At 39.1% G+C, this 25,004-nt stretch overlaps 1 protein-coding gene across 2 annotated transcripts in view; it reads right to left on the reverse strand.

The window, feature by feature from the left end:
• The window catches only part of NKAIN3 (sodium/potassium transporting ATPase interacting 3), a 537,384-nt gene that overhangs the window by 254,439 nt on the left and 257,941 nt on the right, over nt 1–25,004 (reverse strand). For both annotated transcript variants that reach the window (XM_025265349.3, XM_025265348.3), the window contains exon 2: nt 4,415–4,552. In XM_025265349.3, coding sequence (XP_025121134.1) covers nt 4,415–4,552 — 138 coding nt within the window. The remainder of the gene's footprint in view (nt 1–4,414; nt 4,553–25,004) is intronic.

Raw genomic sequence — 25,004 nt, forward strand, 5'->3', positions numbered from 1 at the left:
CTTCTGAACATTCAAAGATAAATTGATCAGGCTGAGTACTATAGATTCCAACTGTCAGGTCTGAAATTCCTAACTGAGCTGCTTTCTATGGTTCCTTTCTAAGCACTTTACATAGATTAAGTCATTCAGTCATCACACTAAGACCAAGGTAGAGAGGTAATCATTTGATCACGTAGTTAGTGTGAGACTTGGGACAGGCACTCTGGCAAGAGCTGGAGTGCTTAGGCATCAAATGATAAGCTTCATTTGAAAAAATTTTAAGAAAAGGACTACCGGTTAATTTGCAAGTTAACACTTCCCCAAATTTTCCATTTTATCAAATGATCAATTCACCAATTTATCAAAAATTTACTTCATTCATATGTATTTAATAACCAGTTATATTTTTGAAATGATTTCTTATTTTGCTCTTAATGTGTCATACATTATATAGACATTGGGATTTTTAAAAGTAATATTGTAAGTTTCTTTATTCTAATACATTGGACTGTTGAGAACAAAGAATATCAGTATGGTTGAATTTTGGATTGCTTTGAGATAGAAACTTCATACCTCAGTGTGCACCTGAGACCCAAATCTGTACATAGGGAAAAAAGGAAGGATTTCTAGCGGCACTAATAACAGATCCAAAGGAATTTTGCTGAGGTAGAAAGTATCAGAACAACATATGGTATAAGATACTGGCTATCCTCCTTGTCATCTTTTTGACGAGGATTAATTTCTTTTTAGGACTTCCCTGGTGACTCCGTGGTAAAGACTCTGCCTGCTAATGGAGACACAGGTTTGATCCCTGGTCCCAGAAGATCCCCTGGAGAAAGAAATTGCAACCCACTCCAGTATTCTTGCCTGGAAATCTCATGGACAGAGGATCCTGGTGGGCTAGAGTTCATGGGGTTGCAAAGAGTAGGTCACAATTTAGTGACTGAACAACAACAAACTTACTTATGCAATTGAAACTAGAATTTTAAAAAAAGAGATACATTCCATTTTTAACAAATATCTTTTGGTCATCATGGAGTATGCCTACAAACTCAGACAGTCACATAGATATACCTGCAGTATAGAAGACGTAACTTCTCAAAGTAAAGAAAAATTCAGTCTGCATAATTATTTACCCATCTATTTACCCATAATCTCTATATAATCTATCAACTATTTATCTATCCTACTTTGCTTATGTTCAGTACACATACTTTAAATCCTAATTTAATTAGACAGTGCCTATAAAGATGAAAACCCATTAATGTTGTTCTATGTGGCTTCCAGGATATTGCATAGTTTTATGAGGATATTTCAGCATTTTTAAATTGAAATGAACTTTAGAAGTCTCCCAGTATATTTTTTTTCTCATTTAGCAATTAGTCTATAACATAAATTATTTTTTACTTCCCTAGCTTGTTTCTCAATTACCAAGAAGACCATTCATTAATTCATTCACATGTGTATCAATTAGATATAGTAGTATACACAATATGTTATGCTTATTTTTTAAAAAGGATCTGTTTCTTGCTCACTCATTGTTCTAACAGTTTTTAGAGTTTAGTATTCATGTCCAGGGGGATTTAAATCTGAGACCCTTGAATATGAACCTAATACTCTTAATTGCCATTCTAAACAGTAACTCTGGTGGAAGATTTATGATGACATAGTAGGGATATTTCCCTATGAACAGAGTGCATGTGTGTTCAGTCATGTCTGACTCTTTGTGACCCTTTGGACTATAGCCTGCCAGGCACCTCTGTCCATGGGATCTCCTAGGCAAGAATAGTGGAGTGGATTGCCATTTCTTCCTCCCGGGTATTTTTCTCACCCAGGGATCGAACCCATGTCTCCTGTGTCTCCTGCATTGGAAGGCAGATTCTTTACCCACTGAGTCATCTGGGAAGCCCCATATTTTGCTGTATAATTATTCAAATGAAAGCAAGTTGCAGTTCTTTGGATGTGGACCTTTGTATAAAAGTCCAAAGAACTAACTTATGGATGTAGCATACTTACTTGGCTTTCTTTTCTTTCCTTTTTTTTTTTTAAATTTTTAGAGGAAGTTTGGGGTTACTTTTAATTCCAGTGTTCAGAGAACGCAATGGCACCCCACTCCAGTACTCTTGCCTGGAAAATCCCATGGATGAAGGAGCCTGGTAGGCTGCAGTCCATGGGGTTGCTAAGAGTTGGACATGACTGAGCGACTTCCCTTTCACTTTTCACTTTCATGCATTGCAGAAGGAAATGGCAACCCACTCCAGTATTCTTGCCTGGAGAATCCCAGGGACAGGGGAGCCTAGTGAGCTGCCGTCTATGGGGTCGCACAGAGTCGGACACGACTGAAGCGACTTAGCAGTAGCAGTAGCTTAGCAGTTAATTCCAGTGTTAATCTGTATTCAAAAAATATCAAGTTAGCTAACATTTCTGCCTTTAAAGTAATGTAAAACTTCTTGATTAAGTTATTATCCATGAAATAATAAAGATTTAAATAATTCTAGGGCAGAATCTCGGGGCTTCCCGGGTGGCGCTAGTGCAAAAGAACACACTTGCCAATGCAGGAGATGCAAGCGACGCGTGTTTGATCCCTGGGTCAGGAAGATCCCCTGGAGGAGGAAATGGCAACCCACTCCAGTATTCTTGCCTGGAGAATTCCATGGACAGAGAAGCCTGGTGGGCTACAGTCCATGGGGTCACGAAGAGTCAGACACAATTGAGCAACTGAGCACACACAGACTCCGATAAGAGTTTAATATTATGCATACTAAAGTCTTTCATGCTGCAAGTCCAACTCTGTGAAACATCTTTCTAGTAGATCATATGGTGGCTTTGCAGAGGTTCTCTTTCAGGGAAGAAGAATAAAGCAGGAACTGTTTAGCCCTTGCAGTCAGCCGAGGGACAGAAATGCTCTCCTGTACCCGGGGTAGCAAGTTCAAGCACAGAGTCTGCTGTGAGCTGGCTACCTTCACCTCTGTGTGATGCAATGAAAGATACTCCCAAAGCAAGTTTTGAGACTCAGAGAGTTGATGCATTTATAGAAAAAATTATAACTTTCTTATTTTTGATAGGAGTGATTGAATTAAACCAAAACAGGAAGATGGCATGCTGCTAAGTCTTTTGGTTTTCTTCTAGTGACACAATCACTCACATCACAAGAAAATATTCACTAATTCTACTGAACACTGTATATTTATTCAGGTTCAGTGAACATTTTAGAGTGTGTTACTCCTCATTATAATTCCTTACATTTGCTTGGTATTTCTCATAACCTACTTATACATACATGTAGCTTAAAATATTCCCTTCTAGAAAAGAGAACTAATTACTGAAAATCACTTCCAGTCAAATGTGGAGCACAGAATATTCCTTATTAAATTTTCCTGCAATGGAGGGTGTGCTGACAATGTATGTGATAGTTTGGAGCATGGGTTTGTTGCAAATTTATCTTCACAAAGTTGAGAAATGTTTAGCAATATATAGTATGCTGTAAATTAGGGGATAAGTATGAAATAAAGGAGATCAGTCCTGGGATTTCTTTGGAAGGAATGATGCTAAAGCTGAAACTCCAGTACTTTGGCCACCTCATGCGAAGAGTTGACTCATTGGAAAAGACTCTGATGCTGGGAGGGATTGGGGGCAGGAGGAGAAGGGGACAACAAGGATGAGATGGCTGGATGGCATCACTGACTTGATGGACGTGAGTCTGAGTGAACTTCAGGAGTTGGTGATGGACAGGGAGGCCTGGCGTGCTGCGATTCATGGGGTCGCAAAGAGTCGGACACGACTGAGCGACTGATCTGATCTGATCTGATGAAATAAAGGTGGCTCAGATGGTAAAGAATCTGCCTGCAATGCAGGAAATCTGGGTTCGATCCTTGGGTTGGGAAGATCCCCTGGAAACAGGAATGGCTACCACTCCAGCATTCTGGCCTGGAGAATTCCGTGAGTCCATGGGGTTGCAAAGAGTCAGACATGACTGAACGACTTTCACTTCACTTCATGAAATAAATGCACATGCATTTATTACATGAGTTAAACTAAACTGCTTTTTATCAGTTAGTAAATAGTTATGGCTAGGCAAGTTTGCTTTTTAGTGTTAGTGACACACATGATTGAAATGATAGTTGATGCACACTTACATATCATCTAACATCAAGACCATAGGTCATCCTCTACTGAAACTCATCTTAAATTTCCTTGTGAATCTTGATTTCAGTTACACTATGCATCTTACACTCATAGTCACGTTGTTTGCTTTCGTTGTAAACATTCACTGAGCCTTCTTCCCCACAGATAATCATCTCTCCACAGAATTCAGTAACGAAGGCCAGTACAGCCAAGCCATATTATATCAGAAAGAACAACTGAAATAATTCTCTTCTTCTCCTAACAGTTTTACAGTGTTTATATGAAAACACAAGTTAAAAATAAGACTTACCACCACAATATATCGAGGTCTGTACTGAATGGTTCCAAACAAACCCAATATGACGACAATTATATGTAGAAAATTGCCAAGAATGGGCGCCCACTGGAAGCCAAGGAAGTCAAAGATCTGCCTCTCTAATGCTGAGAGCTGCAACAAAGCAAAGACAGTCCATGAGTATATAACCTGTGCACCATCAGACCACATTAATGTTGGCTTCACAGTTGGAGAAGGCAGCAAAGTCAATTCAATTGCACTTACGGACACTGTTATCACTAAGATTGTGACACCCATTTCATGTACCGCTTTATTCAATGTCTCTCAGAAAATACACTAAAATTACTTTGAATATCAAGACTTCAACTATAAATAGATTTTAAGCCTTTCTGGAGCACTAGAGATATATTCCTGAAATCCTTTGCTATAGTAGTAAATCTTTTATGATATCATATTTTCTAATATTAACCTATCACTATTTTTAGTAAAATGACTGGCTTAGTTATAACATACTTAGAACAGTAACTCTAGGCTTCAATGCCAGTACTATTAATATTTGGGAAAACAAACAAACAAAAATAGCAAAAACTACCCCCATTTCAATTATCAAATCTTTTTTTTTCTTTCTTTAGATTGTCATTGATTATAATGACTAGTCACTTTTTCAAAATGAAGCGTATTTATTTACTTTTGACTTATTGACATTAATGATGATAACTACTTTTTCAAAATGAGCTTACTTATTTATCTACTTTAGTTCCCAATCTAACACTGGAGTGTCATAGTTCCTTTGAATGACGTTTTATTGAGATAATATATTTACATGAAAATTCATGTTCAATTAGGTATGTGTGTGTGTGTGTGTGTATGTGTGTGTGTGTTCATTGCTCAGTCGTGTCTAACTCTTTGCGACCCCATGAACTGTAGCCCAGCAGGTTTCTCTGTCCATGGAATTCTCCAGGCAAGAATACTGGAGTGGATTGCCATTCTCTTCTCCAGAGGAACTTCCCAACCCAGGGATCGAACTCTGGTCTCCTGCATTGGAGGCAGATTCTTTACCGTTTGAGCTACTGCTGCTGCTAAGTCGCTTCAGTCATGTCCGACTCTGAGACCGCATAGATGGCAGCCCACCAGGCTCCTCTGTCCCTGGGATTCTCCAGGCGAGAATACTGGAGTGGGTTGCCATTTCCTTCTTCAATGCATGCACGCATGCTAAGGCGCTTCAGTCGTGTCTGACTCTCTGCGACACTACGGACGGCAGCTCATCAGGCTCCTCTGTCCACGGGATTCTTTAGGCAAGAATACTGGAGTGGGTTGCCATTTCCTTCTCTATTTGAGCTACAGGGAAGTACTATTCAATTAGGTATAATCTTTTCTAAATACCCAGATAAAAATTATAGGGTAACGACAATTTTAAACATGTCACAGTTTATTATATTTGCATTAGATACAATTACATTTTTAAGCAATTCGAAAATATACTAAAGTATACACTTATACTCTTTATGATGAAACAGATGAATTTCACATAGTCCAGTGAATGTCAACAATGTCATTATCATGTACAAATAATATTTATTATGCTTTATATCTAGAAATTTTATAATCCCACCTGCTGTGTTTGGACATGGATCTTAATACATCTGAAGCATTCTTCTACATTAACTTTGATAAAATAGTAATTCTGAGAAAACGACCCATTGATCAACCATCCTGCCGGCACTAGAAACTGCAGGTTTGAAAAGAAAATGGTACCCTAGGTATTTTTTTTTTTTTTAGTTATGTGGCAGGTGTATGCCTGAATAACTTTAATTTCCTTGGACATAAAGAAATGTCCTCTATCCAGGAAGCTGAATTTACTTTGGTTTAGATTCACCTTCAATAAGATGTGGAGGAGAAAGAGAAACGAGCAAATACCTCAAGACAACCACACCAGAACCACATTCATTTCATGGGTATTTCCTGATCATCAAGTGATTTGTCACCAACCCTTGAACTCGCAAACGGGAGGATGTACAGGAATGGCTAAAATTCAAAATAATCAGAGCAAGGTAAGAAGCAGCACTGAGTTTTCAACCCCTTTCTTTTCTGCTCCTGACTGTAAATAGTTTCCAAGAACCTTCCCCTAAAAATGCAGCATTCTACTTATTGGCCCATCAGTGATGTAAAGATGTAGGGTTTTGTATCCAAACAGGATGGATGTGCTCAGAAAAAAAACACAAAATCCTAAAGAGCAACTGCAGGCAATTTATTGTGAAAAGCAACCCGATTTTAAAGCAATCGTGCATCACAAATACCTTTAAAGTGAACTTTTCAAACAGAAAAACCCATTTTCTTTTCTGTCAGAAGACACATGAATAGCATTCTCTTTTATGATATTAAAGAACATACACAGTGAAAGGGAAGCCAAATTAACACCAGTCATTAGAAAATCTGCACTCTTTATGAAGACACCCTGTTTCTCTACTTATTAATACTTATTCTCTGGTAACTTAAAATGGATTTACAGTGATTTGAAATCAAAGCACAAATAAAAGGTCATAAACAAACAACAAACAAATAAGGAGGTCATATCAAGAACCAGGTGAGAGACAGCTAAAACAACTATACAAATCATGAAAATTAGATTTGAGTATTGTGTTTGAAAAAGTCAACTAACAAAGACAAAAAGTCCTCTAAAGGTAAACAAAATACCATTGCATTCTGTATTATTTATTTTATCTAATTTCCATGTTCGGCTATTAAGCCATTTAGTTTAGAGGCAAATATATTCTCTTTGGGCTTCCCTGGTGGCTCAGATGGTAAAGAATCCACCTGCAATGCAGGAGACCTCAGGTTCGATCTCTGGCTTGGGAAGATACACTGGAAAAGGGAAAACAGCTACACACTTCACTGTTCTTGCCTTGAGAATTCCAGGGACAGAAGAGCCTGGCAGGCTACAGTCCATGGGGTCGCGGAGTCAGACACAACTGAGACTTTCACATGTTCTCTTACTGTCATCATCTTTAGAGACAGCACTTTTTGCCTTAGAGCTTGGTATTAATAATGATGACTGAGAGCCACAGAATAAAACTAAATGATATCATGGTTGCTTTGTTAACTCCCAAACGTATATATTTTAGAAACATGTCTGTCATAATGGTCTCATCAATAGTGTGCTGAAGCTGCTGGTGCAGGCTGGGGAGGGTAGATCAGGTACATCTCTTCCCAACTCCTCTATCAATGATGTTGCTTTCGGAACGTGACTTTGCCCAGTATATTTGCAACATGGACTTCCCTGACAGCTCAGTTAGTAAAATCCACCTGCAATGCAGGAGACCCTGGGTTCGATTCCTGGGTAAGGAAGATCTGCTGGAGAAGGATAGGCTACCCAGAACATGGACATCAGGAAGCACTAAGAAATCAAGGTCTTGTTTATTTGTAATGAGAGCCTATGGTTAAATAGTTACCTCTGCACCACTGAACATGGCATTTAGAAAACAGTGGTTCTGACTCAGGAGAACAGCAGAAGGAAGTCATCAAATGTGTGATGCAGCATCAAGAGGAAGCATCTGGCCCATATGACAGCAGAGGATGGACAGCTCTGTAGAGATGCCATAGCAAAGAAGAGAATGAATGAGACCCTGGAAGAACCTGAGTTTTAAACCAAGATAGAGAATTCAAGGAACTAGAAAGGGAACAAACAATCCAGAGGAAAGCAAAACTATCCGGTCCCCAGTTTAAAAACAGAACAGGAAGCAGTGGCGTAAAGAGCTTTTCTAGGGGACAGGTCAAGTGCGTAAGACTCTGGAAGTTCTAAGAACGTGATGGAAGAAAATATGGATCTATTCCTAACCAGTTAAAAATAAAGGCAGACAGAATCTGAATAAGATGGAAGGAAGGAAGGAATGCAAGGAGACCAAATAAGTGATGCAAAGGAAGTATGGTTCAAAAGTACCAAGAAAATTAAAACTGGGCATGGTTTTGAATGTAGAGATGAAGAAATCATTGAAACATTCTCCTTGGATGGCAACACCGGAACTATAAGGAGAGAAATGTAACCCTACGTCATACTTGGGATGGTGTGAGAATTATCTCATACTCATTATAATAAAAATGTAACTTGGCTTGTAACTTTCAGAATCCAATTGTAGAAAGCTCATAAGTCTTCATTATGATTATGAAAATATAAGTGTAATTTGACCCTATAAAGTACAACAGAACTGAGAAGGGGCTGAATATTCTATGTAAACATTGTGTATATGGCAAGGGGAAGGGGTATGTTTTAAAGTTCTTCCTGCAGGTCAGGAATTTCCTTCTGTCAGGCTCCAAGGTGAAAATGTTTCCTGTAAACATATGAATCATTAACTGCACCTCAAATTAACCACCAATACTCCCAATAACACAATAAAGGTCCCTATTTCCTTATTATGCCCAGACAATGTAGATAGAGACAAACAGGGGCACATGTAAAATACAGCAATTTTTCTTTCTTTTTTTTTTTTTTTTTGAGTATAGTTCCTTTACACTGCTGTGTCAGTTTCTGCTTGTAGCAAAATGAATCAGCCTTACATATACATATATCCCCTCTTTTTTGGATTTCCTTCCCATTTAGGTCACCCCAGAAGGCAATGGCACCCCACTCCAGTACTCTTGCCTGGAAAATCCCATGGATGGAGGAGCCCAGTGGGCTGCAGTCCACGGGGTCGCTAAGAGTCGGACACGACTGAGCGACTTCACTTTCACTTTTCACTTTCATGCATTGGAGAAGGAAATGGCAACCCACTCCAATGTTCTTGCCTAGAGAATCCCAGAGATGGCGGAGCCTCGTGGGCTGCTGTCTATGGGGTCGCACAGAGTCGGACACAACTGAAGCGACTTACCAGCAGCAGCAGCAGCAGCAGAGCATTGAGTAGAGTTCCCTGGGCTGCACAGTAGGTTCCCATTAGTTATCTATTTTATACATAGTATCAATAGTGTATATATGTCAATCCCAGTCTCCCAATTTCTCCCACAGCACCCTGCCCCCAGCTCTTGGTATTCATACATTTGTTCTCTACCTCTGTGTCTCTATTTCTGGTTTACAAATATGATCATCTACACTGTCTTTCTAGATTCCATGTACATGTGTTAATATATGATACTTGCTTTTTTCTGACTTAGTTCACTCTAAAATACAGTAACTTTCTTATCCACATATTATGTTTAACACAGTGTTTTGCTTAATAGCTCATAATTATTATAAATTGTGGAAATTTATTTATACTTAATTAAAGAGCTATAAAAACTCCAGGTGACCAGATATTTTCCTAGGCATTTCCTAGTTGGATCTACATAATATGCTTCTGTCTAAACAAAACCTAGGTAGGAATGCTCATTCTTAAGAAGTGAATATCCTTGGAGGCTGAACTTCACAGTGAGAAAGGTGAGCTCCCTTTAACTTCCATTTCTCTTGGACTTTTCCCTGATCAATAGAGTCGGACACAATAAAATAGATCAAACCAGTGTTCCTCATGTTAGTCGCATTATAGGAAGGTATTTGATCAAAGGATGGTTTCCTAAAACACCAAAATTAAAGCTTATTGTATGATTGATACTCTCTTCTATATAACCTCTAGGAATTCAGGAAGTTCATCTTTCATAAAAAGGGAGAATGCAAAAGCTCTAATTAACACTCCTACTAGCTAAGTTGGGGCTTCCCAGGTGACGCAGTGGTGAAAAGACCACCTGCCAATGCAGGAGATGCAAGAGAAGCGGGTTTGATCCCCGTGTTGCGAAGATCCCTTGGAAGAGGAAATGGCAACCCACTCTAATATTCTTGCTGAGAAATCTCATGGACAGAGGAGCCTGACAGGCTATAGTCCATGGAGTTGCAAAAAGTCAGACAGGACTGAGCATGTATGCATAGCTAAATTAATACACTCCAGACCATTTCAAATAACTTTTGGTAGAAGAGGTTCATTTTTGTCTGGAAGGTCAGTGTAGCCCTCAGCTCTACGACCATCATCCTTGCTTCCTTTGTTCTAGAATCTCATAGCTACTCAATCTCAATGGACTTTTCATGCTCAAGATTGATGATTCAAAACTTCTGTGTTCATAGACCTGGCCTAGACCAAATTACAAGTTTATGTTTTAAGCCATAATCTGAGAATACTTTTTCATGGCTCTAAAAAAAATAAATAGAAAGGTCAGTAGCATATGAGCCTACTTATAGAGATGCGTCACAAAAAGTCCTAATAACCTGCAGATTTACCACTACGTCAAAGCCGGTGCTGTTTTGGAGAGGATTCTCTTGCCTATAGACAGGTAACCAAAGCTTAGGATATGCACAGACTGTGATGGACCTAGGAATTTCAGATACAGCCTGTTCATGATTTGGTTTACCCAATGAGGAAAGCAACTGTGTTAAGGGCTTCACAGTTTCTGCATGATTTAGTATTATTTTTGGTAGCAGTTAGAGGGCAAGAGCTATTATTCCAGTGAAACCAGAAACCAATAATTTAGTGAAATGAATAAAGTAAAATCAAGTTGCAGTGGCCTGAATGTCTACTAATGCATTTGCAGCTAGGGGAGGTGGAACCATGAGAGCTCAGAGGAAGAGTATTTTCTTAATGTCAAGTGTCTGTTGAAATTTGTTTGTTGAATTAGCTTTATTCGGGCACTGTCTCCAGAACATCTGAAAAGGCTTCCTGAATTCTGTCAATATATTTTGAATCCCTGTATCTGAAGGAAATTGATGAGCACTTTCTACTCTTACAATTCAATCAGAAAGATATAAACTAGTTGGTCAAGTAAGCACTTTTGGGAAATCAGAAAACAACCACGTGTTGTGCTGCAAGTCTATTTTTTCAAGAAATAAGAAACTGTGGGTAACATACCAAGTTTCCTGTTTAAAAAGGAACAGATATTGCACTGCCTATGGACGGATTTATGGAGGCCAATGAGCTGAAAGATTCATGTGAAGGGCATTTATGAACCACAGATTCAGTTGGGAAAATTCTTTAGTGTATCTCATGCACTGACTCAGCACGTCAACTGGTTGAGTGACGACTATTTCACCAACTTCTCAGTGTGGCAAAGAAGCCACCTAATTGAAAAACAGTGCTCTAAAGCCTGAAAGAATAGTAATACTATGAATGGGACAGTATTTAAAGCTTACATTTTTCCATATTCATTAATCTAATTTGATGCTAACAAAATAGGATAAACATTATCCTTATATGAAGAAACATATAACAGTTTCTTGGAACGGTCAGCTGATAAGCATCAGAAAGCAGTCTAGCATCTTTATGCCCTGATCCTACATCCTTTCTCCCATAATACTCTGAAATCATGCAACAAAATATACACTGTTTAATGAGGTTAAATTTTGAAATGAGCTCTCTCACAAGAGATAGAAATAATACAGGGAGCGCAGTGGGATGTTTCATGATGTGGTGCTCCTTCTGGGGCTTCCCAGGTAGCGTTAGTGGTAAAGAAACTGCCTGCCTGCCAATGTGGGAGACCTAAGAGACTTTAGTTTGATCCCTGGGTTGGGAAGATCCCCTGGAGGAGGGCTTGGCAACTCACTTCAGTTTTCTTGCCTGGAAAATCCCATGGACAGAGGAGCCTTCCTGGCAACAATCACGGGGTCGCAAAGAGTTAGACACGACTGAGTGACTAACACAAACACAACAATAACTTAGCCTTGTCTAACTTAATGAAACTATGAGCCATGCCATGTAGGGCCACCCAAGATGGACAGGTCATGGTGGAGAGGACTGACAAAACGTGGTCCACTGGAGAAGGGAATGGCAAACCACTTCAGTATTCTTGCCTTGAGAACCCCATGAACAATATGAAAAGGCAAAAAGATCAGGACACAGAGAGATGAATTCCCCAGGTAGGTATGTGTCCAATATGCTACTGGAGATCAGAGTAGAAATAACTTCAGAAAGATTGAAGAGACGGAGCCAAAGCAAAAACAACACTCAGTTATGGATATGATTGGTGATGGAAGTAAAGTCCGATGCTGTAAGAATAATATTGCATAGGAACCTGGAATGTTAGGTCCATGAATCAAGGCAAATTGGAAGTGGTCAAACAGGAGATGGCAAGAGTGAATGTCGACATTTTATGAATCAGCAAAATAAAATGGACTGGAATGGGTGAATTTAACTAAGATAATCATTATATCAACTACTGTGGGCAAGAATCCCTTAAGAGAAATGGAGTAGCCATCATAGTCAACAAAAGAGTTCAAAATGCAGTACTTGGATGCAGTCTCAAAAATGACAGAATGATCTCTGTTCATTTCCAAGGCAAACCACTCAATATCACAGTAATCCAAGTCTATGCCCCAACCAGTAATGCTGAAGAAGCTGAAGTTGAACGGTTCTATGAAGACCTACAAGACCTCTAGAACTAACACCCAAAAAAAGATGTCCTTTTCATTATATGGGACTGGAATGAAAAAGTAGGAAGTCAAGAGATACTTGGAGTAACCATCAAATTTGGCCTTGGAGTACAAAAGGAAGCCAGTCAAAGACTAATAGAGTTTTGTCAAGAGAATGCACTGGTCATAGCAAACACCCTCTTCCAACAGCATAAGAGAAGACTACACATGGACATCACCAGGTGGTCAATACCAAAATCAGATTGATTATATTCTCTGCAGCCAAAGATGGAGAAGCTCTATACAGTCAGCAAAAACAAGACCAGGAGCTGACTGTGGCTCAGACCATGAACTCCTTATTGCCAAATTCAGACTCAAATTGAAGAAAGTAGGGAAAACCACTAGACCATTCAGGTATGACCTAAATCAAATCACTTACATTTATACAGTGGAAGTGACAAATCGATTCAAGGGATTAGATCTGATAGACAGAGTGCCTGATGAAGTATAGACAGAGGTTCCTGACATTGTACAGGAGACAGGAATCAAGACCATCCTCACGGAAAAGAAATGCAAAAAAGAAAAATGGCTCTCTGAGGAAGCCTTACAAATAACTGTGAAAAGAAGCAAAAAGCAAAAGAGAAAAGGAAAGATATACCCATTTAAATGCAGAGTTCCAAAGAATAGCAAGGAAAGATAAGAAAACCTTCCCCAGTGATCAATGCAAAGAAATAGAGGAAAACAATAGAATGAGAAAGACTAGCAATCTCTTCAAGAAAATTAGAGATGCCAATGGAACATTTCATGCAAGAATGGGAACAATAAAGGACAGAAATGGTATGGGCCTAACAGAAGCAGAAGATATTAAGAAGAGGTGGCAAGAATACACATAATTATACAAAAAAGATCTTCATGACCTAGAAAATCATGATGCTGTGATCACTCACCTAGAGTCAGACATCCTGGAATGCGAAGTCAAGTGGGCCTTAGGAAGCATCACTATGAACAAAGCTAGTGGAGGTGATGGGATTCCACCTGAGCTATTTCAAATCCTAGAAGATGATGCTAAAATCCTAATGTGATGCAAATCCTAATGTGATGCAAATCCTAAAAGTGCTGCACTCAATATGCCAGCAAATTTGGTAAACTCAGCAGTGGCCACAGGACTGGAAAAGGTCAGTTTTCATTTCAATCCCAAAGAAAGGCAATGCCAAAGAATGCGCAAACTACCGCACAGTTGCACTCATCTTGTACCCTAGTAAAGTAATGCTCAAAATTCTCTAAGCCAGGCTTCAACAGTATGTGAAACGTGAACTTCCAGATGTTCTGGATTTAAAAAAGGCAGAGGAACCAGAGATCAAATTGCCAACATTTGTTGGATCATCAAAAAAGCAAGAGAGTTAAAGAAAAACATCTACTTCTGCTTTATTGACCATGCCAAAGCCTTTGACTGTGTGGATCACAATCAACTGTGGAAAATTCTCAAAGAGATGGGAATACCAGACCACCTGACCTGCCTTTTGAGAAATCCGTATACAGGTCAGGAAGCAACAGTTAGAACTGGACATGGAACAACAGACTGGTTCCAAATAGGAAAAGGAGTGCATCAAGGCTGTATATTGTCACCCTGCTTATTTAACTTATATACAGAGTACATCATGAGAAACGCTGGGCTGGATGAAGAACAAGCTGGAATCAAGATATCAATAACCTCAGATATGCAGATGATACCACCCTTTTAGCAGAAAGTAGAGAACAAAAGAGCCTCTTGATGAAAGTGAAAGAGGAGAGTGAAAAAGTTGGCTTAAAGCTCAACATTCAGAAAACGAAGATCATGGCATCTTGTCCCATCACTTCATGTCAAATAGATGGGGAAACAATGGAAACAGAGGCAGACTTTATTTTCTTGGGCTCCTAAATCACTGCAGATACTGACTGAAGCCATGAAATTAAAAGACGCTTGTTCCTTGGAAGAAAAGTTATGACCAATCTAGACAGCATATTAAAAAGCAGAAGCATTACTTTGCCAACAAAGGTCCGTCTAGTCAAAGCTATGGTTTTTTCCAGTATAGTCATGTATGGATATGAGAGCTGAACTATAAAGAAAGCTGAGCACTGAAAAATTGATGCTTTTGAACTGTGGTGTTGGAAAAGACTCTTGAGAGTCCCTTGGACATCAAGGAGATCCAACTAGTCAATCCTAAAAGAAATCAGTCCTGAATATTCATTGGAAGGACTGATGTTGAAGCTAAAACTCCAATCCTTTGGGCACCGGATACAAAGAACTGACTCATTTGAAAAGACCCTGATTTTGGGAAAGGTTGAAGGCAGGAGGAGAAGGGGACGACAGAGGATGAGATGTTTGGATGGCATCACTGACTCAATGTATATGAGTTTGAGTAAACTCCGGGAGTTGGTGATGGACAGGAAGGCCTGGCATGCTGCAGTCCATGGGATCGCAGAGTCAGACACAACTGAGTGACTGAACTGAACTGATTGACTGTTAGGGATTATATTAACAACTTCTCATATCAACTCAGTTAGCTTAACTAAGATGCAAAGTTTCAAACTGTAGGGTTTAATTTTCTGAAATGAGGCTCTTAAAATTGAGTAAACTTTAAAAATATCTCTTTTGGTAGCACACAGTTTGAAAAAAAGATTCTTACATTTTACCAACAGGTTCTTGTCCAGAGAGGCATTTTCATACTTCTTTGCTAGCCCTGAAGATACCGATAGAGACATAAAACGAACCATGCCATGAAGAAACCAGGTGATGAGCACTCTGCTTCCTCTTTTCATACTGAGTCAGTGACGCTCTGGGTAAGAATTTCACAAAAATTAGGCCGGAGGGAATAATCTGTCAGTATTTGTTTGAAGACATCCCTTGATGTCTAAAGAGGACGATTACATCATTTGATTAAGCTTCTAAGCATCCTTCCCCTGCCAGAAATTATCCTGCAGCCTAACTCCTCCAACTTTGCCAGGTTGAAGCTGACTTTAAAAAACACAGTTCCAGTTCATGGATAGCTCAAGCCAGGAAGAAGGCAACTATTTTAGCAAAAGCCCAAAGTACCAATTTGTTACAGAACAGTGATTGAAGATTAAATTTCAACCCTCCAGTGGAGCCATAATGGATCCAAGAACACTAAAGTTGAACCCATAGGCTGGGTGACTTATACAAGCCCACAAACAGCTGGCGGGAACGTGCCTGCTGGGGCATTTAAGACTCCCATGGAGGTTTGGCTGAAATGGCAACCCAGCATGAGAAGACAGAGAGAAGGTTATGGGTGGAAACTTTCCCTAAGGGCCTTTTCACATTTTCATTTGTTGTGGCGACCACCTGTAAAATTCCTTTTTTAAAAGAATTCCTTTAAGGTATACATTTCATTTGGGAAGGAAATTAAATGTTCTTCTTTAGAAAATAATATGGGGAAAAACTTGAATATGTCTAAGTATTTATGCTATACAGAAGCCATTCTCACCTGAAAATTAGAATGTACAACAGACCTTTACGTGATAATGAGTTGATGGTGTTAAAGCAGGTGAACTTCAGCTGTTCATTTTCCTTTTGATAGTTCTCTTTGTTTTTCTCCTGCCACTCTCCGTTTACTATGTAGCAGCTGCTGAGTGTCCCATTGCTGTTCATATCCTGGGAAAGATGCAGCAACCCACTGACTGTGGCCCGTGTCCCTAACTACGGAACTAGTGAAAACCCTAGACAACGACTGAGGCGTTTCTGGTGTACACTTGTATTTTGTTTTCTTCTTCACAGTTATCACTAGCCAATAGCTATGGTTTAATTGATGAAATCGCCTTCATCAGCTATGTTCAAATAACCCACAGGGAGGCAGAAAAAGAAAAATGAAAAATAATGTGAACAGAAAACACAAAATAAAATTTTAGATTTTAATCCTTAATATATCAAGAATCACATTAAAGGTAAACAGTCTACATATGCAAATTAAAAAAAGAGAAATGAGAAAAGTGGATTACAAACCATGACTATCTTTATGGCATCCATAAGCAACTCATATTAAATGCATGACATAAGCATACGGCTCACCATTTTCAGTGCAGCCTGAGGATCTTTGTCTTTTATTGTCCAATTATATTTATTGTGATTAATGATATATTTGGATTTGTTTATATTATTTGGATTTGTTTATATTATCCTTGCTTTGTATTTCTGTTTCTTACCATTTCTAGGATTTTACTTCTACTTTCATCCCTTCTTTTGAAATTTCAGTTTTTTTCCCATTTCATTTTATCCCCTTATTAGTTTCAAGGCTTTCTTTTATACAAATAATCAACCTAGACTTTTTTAGCATATATACATAAATTATCATTGTCTGAAGTTAATAATGGAGAAGGCAATGGCAACCCACTCCAGTACTCTTGCCTGGAAAATCCCATGGACGAAGGAGCCTGCTAGGCTGCAGTCCATGGGGTCGCTAGGATTGGACATGGCTGAGCGACCTCACTTTCACTTTCATGCATTGGAGAAGGAAATGGCGACCCACTTCAGTATTCTTGCCTGGAGAATCCCAGGGATGGGGGAGCCTGGTGGGCTGCCTTCTGTGGGGTCGCACAGAGCTGGACATGACTGAAGTGACTTAGCAGTAGTAGAAGTTAATAATCATCTGTTCCTTTTTCTCAAACAATACAATCTTAGAACACTATAATTTCCCAAATCAATATTTTTGCATACAGCTTTATATCTTGACATTGTTATTGTTATTATTTTATTTAATCAATATTTAAGTCTGATTTACCCATATATATACCTGCTTCTTGTGCCTCATTTCTCAGACATTCTGTATGGGAATACTTCTCTTTCCTGAAGAATATACTTTTATTTATTCATATTTTTTGAAAAGATGTTTTTGATGTGGACCATTTTACATGTCTTTATTGAATTTGTTACAATATTGCTTCTGTTGTATGTTCTGGATTTTTGGCGGTGGGGCATATGTGATCTCAGTTTCCTGACCAGGGATCAAACCCACACCCCCTGCATTAGAAAGTGAAGTCTTAACCACAGTGGTTGTAAAGTCTTAACCACTGCACTGCTAGAAAAGTCCCAGAAGAATAGACTTTAAATTTGTTAAATTGAGAGTCTGGTGGTGGCAAACTCTTTCCATTTTTCTTCACTTGAAAGTATCTTTATTTCATTCCAACACTTAAAAACATTTCCCATTAAATTTATTTTACTTTCTGCATAATGAAAATATGTTGGATCCCAAAGGTGCTAGTTAGAAGTGAGCTATTGTTTAATCATGTTTCCTCTGAAGGCAATGTCTCCTCCATACCTCTCCAATAGATTTAAAAATCTCTCTACATTCTTGAAGCTTTGAGGATTGACTCTGATGTATTTTTGTATCTTTTCATCTATCTTTCTTGGTAAATTTTGATCTTCCATAACGTGATGATTGACGTGATGTTTTGCATCAGTTCTGGAAAATTCTCAGCTAAAATCCTCTCTAAATAGTTACACTTGTATTCTGCCTCTCTTCTTTTTTTCCCTTCCAGAACTCTATTCAGGAACATAGAATTTCTCACTCCATCTTCCTGTCCTTTAATCTTCTATATTTTCTAACTCTTGTTTCTCTGAATTGCCTTCTGTATAATATCTTCACAAATTATTTTCCCATTCATTACTTTTCTCCACTCTTTTAAATCTGGTAAACCCACTCACTGAGCTTTTAAAAAATTAATGTTATATATGCATGCATGCAAAGTCCCTTCAGTCACGTCTGACTTTTTGCGACCCTGTAGACTGTAATGAAACTAAGCCATGCCCATGGGGCAATCCAAGATGGGCGGGCATGGTGGAGAGGTCTGACACAATGTGGTCCACTGGAGAAGGGAATGGCAAACCACTTCAGTATTCTTGCCTTGAGAACCCCATGAACAGTATGAAAAGGCAAAATGATAGGATACTGAAAGAAGAACTCCCCAGGTCAGTAGGTGCCCAATATGCTACTGGAGATCAGTGGAGAAATAACTCCAGAAAGAATGAACGGATGGAACCAAAGCGAAAACAATACCCAGCTGTGGATGTGACTGGTGATAGAAGCAAGGTCCAATGCTGTAAAGAGCAATACTGCATAGGAACCTGGAATGTTAAGTCCATGAATCAAGGCAAATTTGAAGTGCTCAAACAGGAGATGGCAAGAGTGAACGTTGACATTCTAGGAATCAGCGAACTAAAATGGACTGGAATGGGTGAATTTAACTAAGATAATCATTATATCTACTACTGTGGGCAGAAATCCCTCAGAAGAAATGGAGTGGCCATCATGGTCAACAAAAGAGTCCAAAATGCAGTACTTGATGCAATCTCAAAAATGACAGAATGATCTCTGTTCGTTTCCAAGGCAAACCATTCAATATCATAGTAATCCAAGTCTATGCCCCAACGAGTAACACTGAAGAAGCTGAAGTTGAACGGTTCTATGAAGACCTACAAGACCTTTTAGAACTAACACCCAAAAAAGATGTCCTGTTCATTATAGGGGACTGGAATGCAAAAGTAGGAAGTCGAGAACCACCTGGAGTAACAGGCAAATTTGGCCTTGGAATACAGAATGAATCAAGGCAAAGACTAATAGAGTTTTGCCAAGAAAATGCACTGGTCATAGCAAACACCCTCTTCCAGCAACACAAAAGAAGACTCTACACATAGACATCACCAGATGGTCAATACCGAAATCAGATTGATTATATTCTTTGCAGCCAAAGATGGAGAAGCTCTATACAGTCAACAAAAACAAGACCAGGAGCTGACTGTGGCTCAGACCATGAACTCCTTATTGCCAAATTCAGACTTATATTGAAGAAAGTAGGGAAAATCACTAGACCATTCAGGTATGACCTAAATCAAATCCCTTATGATTATACAGTGGAAGTGAGAAATAGATTTAAGGGACTAGATCTGATAGAGTGTCTGATGAAGTATGGACAGAGGTTCGTGACACTGTACAGGAGACAGGGATCAAGATCATCCCCATGGAAAAGAAATGCAAAAAAGAAAAATGGCTGTCTGAGAGGCCTTACAAATAGCTGTGAAAAGAAGAGAAGCAAAAAGCAAAAGAGAAAAGGAAAGATATACCCATTTAAATGCAGAGTTCCAAAGAATAGCAAGAAGAGATAAGAAAACCTTCCCCAGTGATCAATGCAAAGAAACAGAGGAAAACTACAGAATGGGAAAGACTAGAGATCTCTTCAAGAAAATTAGAGATACCAAGGGAACATTTCATGCAAAGATGGGCTCGATAAAGGACAGAAATGGTATGGGCCTAACAGAAGCAGAAGATATTAAGAAGAGGTGGCAAGAATACACAGAAGAACTATACAAAAAGATCTTCATGACCCAGATAATCATGATGCTGTGATCACTGACCTAGAGCCAGACATCCTGGAATGGGAAGTCAAGTGGGCCTTAGAAAGCATCACTACAAACAAAGCTAGTGGAGGTAATGGGATTCCAGTTGAGCTCTTTCAAATCCTGAAAGATGATGCTGTGAAAGTGCTGCACTCAATATGCCAGCAAATTGGGAAAACTCAGCAGTGGCCACAGGACTGGAAAAGGTCAGTTTTCATTCCAATCCCAAAGAAAGGCAATGCCAAAGAATGCTCAAACTACAGGACAATTGCACTCATCTCACACGCTAGTAAAGTAATGCTCAAAATTGTCCAAGCCAGGCTTCAGCAATACGTGAACCGTGAAATTCTAGATGTTCAAGCTGGTTTTAGAAAAGGCAGAGGAACCAGAGATCAAATTGCCAACATCCGCTGGATCATGGAAAAAGCAAGAGAGTTCCAGAAAAACATCCATTTCTGCTCTATTGACCGTGCCAAAGCCTTTGACTGTGTGGATCACAATAAACTGTGGAAAATTCTGAAGGAGATGGGAATACCAGACCACCTGCCCTGTCTCTTGAGAAACCTATATGTAGGTCAGGAAGCAACAGTTAGAACTGGACATGAAACAACAGACTGGTTCCAAATAGGAAAAGGAGTACGTCAAGGCTGTATATTGTCACCCTGCTTATTTAACTTCTATGGAGAGTACATCATGAGAAACGCTGGGCTGGAAGAAGCACAAGTTGGAATCAAGATTGCCGAGATAAATATCAATAACCTCAGATATGCAGATGACACCATCCTTATGGCAGAAAGTGAAGAGGAACTAAAAAACCTCTTGATGAAAGTGAAAGAGGAGAGTGAAAAAGTTGGCTTAAAGCTCAGCATTCAGAAAATGAAGATCTTGGCATCTGGTCCCATCACATCATGGGAAATAGATGGGGAAACAGTGGAAACAGTGTCAGACTTTATTTTTGGGGGCTCCAAAATCACTGCAGATGGTGACTGCAGCCATGAAATTAAAAGATGCTTACTGCTTGGAAGGAAAGTTATGACCAACCTAGATAGCATATTCAAAAGCAGAGACATTACTTTGCCAACAAAGGTTCATCTAGTCAAGGCTATGGTTTTTCCTATGGTCATGTATGGATGTGAGAGTTGGACTGTGAAGAAAGCTGAGCGCCGAAGAATTGATGCTTTTGAACTGTGGTGTTGGAGAAGACTCTTGAGAGTCCCTTGGACTGCAAGGAGATCTACCCAGTCCATTCTGAAGGAGATCAGCCCTGGGATTTCTTTGGAGGGAATGATGCTGAAGCTGAAACTCCAGTACTGTGGCCACCTCATGCGAAGAGTTGACTCATTGGAAAATACTCTTATACTGGGAGGGATTGGAGGCAGGAGGAGAAGGGGACGACAGAGGATGAGATGACTGGATGGCATCACTGACTCGATGGACGTGAGTGTGAGTGAACTCCAGGAGTTGGTGATGGACAGGGAGGCCTGGCATGCTGCAATTCATGGGGCTGCAAAGAGTTGGACATGACTGAGCGATTGAACTGAACTGAGACTGTAGCCCACCAGGCTCCTCTGTCCATGGAATTCTTCAGGCAGCATCCTGGAGTGGTAGCTATTCCCTTCTCCAGAGGATCTTCCCAACCCAGGGATCAAACCCAGTTCTCCTGCATTGTAGGCAGATTCTTTACCGTCTGAGCCACCAGGGAAGCCCCAATATTATGTATATGTTTCTATTCATTCTATTTGATTTTTTTCAAATACACTTAGTCATTTTCCTCTTTCCTTAGCTCAAACTCTCTTTTATTTCTTGGAGCATTTTGATTTATGCTTCTTCCCTGTTCTGTGCCTGACAGGAGTTTGTGAGTTTAATTCAGATATTTGATTAATCATTGTGAGTTTAATCTTTGTGATTTTGATTCAGTTATTTGATTAATCCTTGATCTACAGGTATGGCTCCTTGGTTCTTTGCTTATTCTGAATTGTTTACTGTGAATCTAGTGCCTTGGAACTTTATCTTTGGGAAATTTTGTGATTTATTTTGAAGACATATTAACCCCTCTCCCAACCCAAAGGATTTTCTTTTCTTTTGGATTTTTATTTGTATTTGCATCTCTCAAGTAGTGTGAATTTAGTTTACAAATCCATGTGAGGACTAATCTATTTTAATGAATATTGAGGAGTTTGTTTAATTTTTTTCCATGTAGGACTAAGGTTGTTGTTGTCTGGTCCTTATGTCCTGTCTGACTCTTTCGTAATTCCATGGACCGTAACCCATGAGATTCCTCTGTCCCTGGAATTTCTCAGGCAGGAATACTGGAATGGGTTTCCATTTCCTACTCCAGGGAGTCTTCCCGACCCAGGGATTGAGCCTGGGTTGCCTATATTGGCAGATGGGTTCTTTACCACTAAGCCACCTGCAAAGCCCGAGACTAAGGCTAGAGGCAGACAATTTTGCTTGTCTGTTGGGAATAGGTTTTGCTCTACCTCTCACCTTCACTTTGAGGTTATATCTGAGTGGACTTCCAGTTTTATGAGAAGGGTCTTCTGTTAGACTCCCAGATTGGAGAGTAATTTGGAATTTGTCTCTTTTTCTCCATTCTCTGAGTTTTGAAAATGAAGTTCAAGTTTAGAAGAACTTAGTTTCTTGTTAACTCACTGATGCAACTAAAACATCTTTTAAATCTGACACTCACAATTGTTTTTTAACAGTAGTGATGTTCAGGGAAATTATTCTACCATTCTGGCAGAAATACATCTTCCAAAGATATTTCTGATCTCAAATAATATATTGCCTCTATTATGTGTTCCTCTTATGGAATTTAAAGAAGTCTTATTTCAAGGAAACAAAATTCCACTGATATGCTTTACTAGGGAACTAATGACATAGGTCCTCTCTATTCTGAGGCAAAGTAGGAACTTGAACACATTTCATTTCCATCAAGCAGTATTCCTGTTTAGTGTTAAACATTGGAACAAATAAGAAATCTTTGAAAACAGTGATTGAAATTTGATTTTTCATTACTGAATTATGCATTTTTAGAAACTCAGGAATCAGCCTATGTTAAGTCAAAAAAATAGCGCATGCTGTTTGTCATCACGCAAATGTTAGAGGGCAAAACAGTCTGAGGCATAAGATATAATATTTAATAATCCAGGGCTTGAGTCAGCTTATATTTGTATTAGACAGCACACATACGAAGAGTATAGCAGTATTTTGCATATTGTAGCTCTACAATAAATATCTGTCAAACAAGATTCTCTTTTCTCTTTGACAAAGAGAAATTGCTGTGAAAATATTTGGTGGGACATCTTGGTTTAAATCATGATAGACTGAGTAAATAAAATGGGCATTTACATGAGTTGGAGGAAATAAGGCAAGTGGTTTGACAAGTCAAGTGAGAGAGGTAATTCCTGAGCTGGGAAACAAGGACATGAATAATGGAACAATTTTCATGGTATATTTCTGCATTAATGTGATAAAAATGGTAATATGAGCCTGATTATTCTCCCCTCAGTTATTGACTGCTACATAACTTGTACAGGGAAGGAGACTTGGAGTTTTTATTTCTTTGTCTCCAGCACAACCAGCACCATCTGTTTTTCCTCTTATAGCCATCTCTCCATGGCAACATGTATCGATTTACCAGCAAGATTGCAACTGTATGGCCAACTTTATGTAACTCTGTACTGCCAACCATGAATCCAGCAATTTTCTTTCTCTGCCTTGGTTTTCACAGTCACCCTCCAGTGACTGTGTTGCTGCGTTTTAGGGCACTCTACACAGAGGGGAGAGTAGTGTTTTTAGTGAAAGGTGCCTTTTATCCCAGCAGCTATCTCAGGGCCAAAATGTCTCCAGCAGTTATTTTGTGAAAGTTAAGACCCGGCTGGCAACTAAAAGTGTACATACTTGTCAACAGCATTAACTGAGATCTCAATGTATCAAACCAGACAAAAGAGATGCCAGAAAGCTGGCATCAAGTTCAAAAATGGCACGTTCCTTTTCCATTGGGCCCATGTTGTGCCATTCCTGACTGGCACGGTGATTTAATGAGACCTGGATGCTTCTTTGGTCATTGAATAGTGCCATCCATAACAACAAAAACATGAATGAATTGCTCATCAAGACTGGACTTTCTTTCATCTTTATGGTTGAACTAAGAAGAGCTTGCAGGCGTTGCACTGTGACAGATAGCCAATGCAAGGAAACCACTGAACTCCATCAAGAGATTATCTGATGCATGTTGTGAGCAGCTTGGCAAAATTATAAACTGGTATTTTTCCAGTGGAAATCTGGAGTTAGAATATTCTTTTTATTCTCATAAGTACTAAATCAATTAGAATAAATCTTCAAGGAAGCAAGAGAAGGAAGACATATTAATACTTAGAAAGTAAAACAGAAAATATTAGAACTGATTGTGATATGTAAAAGTAGCCCAAACTACATTCAGCAAGGTCTTTACTCTGTATTTCCTCACCAGCTGTATCTGTGGCTCTGTACTATTTAGCATGTGTTGAATTCAGCAGTTGTATATTGGGTAAATGAATTACACTCTGGATTAAAGCACAGGGAACTCAATGGAAAGACCCACATCCTCAACTACTTAGGTATTTTGCAGGTAGTAAGACTGATTGAAAACATTTGCAAAGAAACGTGATCAAAAGATCGCTTTTCCACCCAAATAGAGTAAAGGTATTCCAAGTCTTTCACAAGAGAGATGTTACTTAAGCCAATGGTTCAGGATCAAATAAAATGGACATGACAAGCAATATCTCGGATCTCAAGGTTTGGCTAACAATATTTCAGGAATAAACATATTTTGCACATTTTCCATCTGATTTCTGCATCCAAAAGTCTTCTTGCTGAAACTCCTG

This window comes from Bubalus bubalis, chromosome 15 (genome assembly GCF_019923935.1).
Source record: "Bubalus bubalis isolate 160015118507 breed Murrah chromosome 15, NDDB_SH_1, whole genome shotgun sequence".
NCBI classification, from domain to species: Eukaryota; Metazoa; Chordata; class Mammalia; order Artiodactyla; family Bovidae; genus Bubalus; species Bubalus bubalis.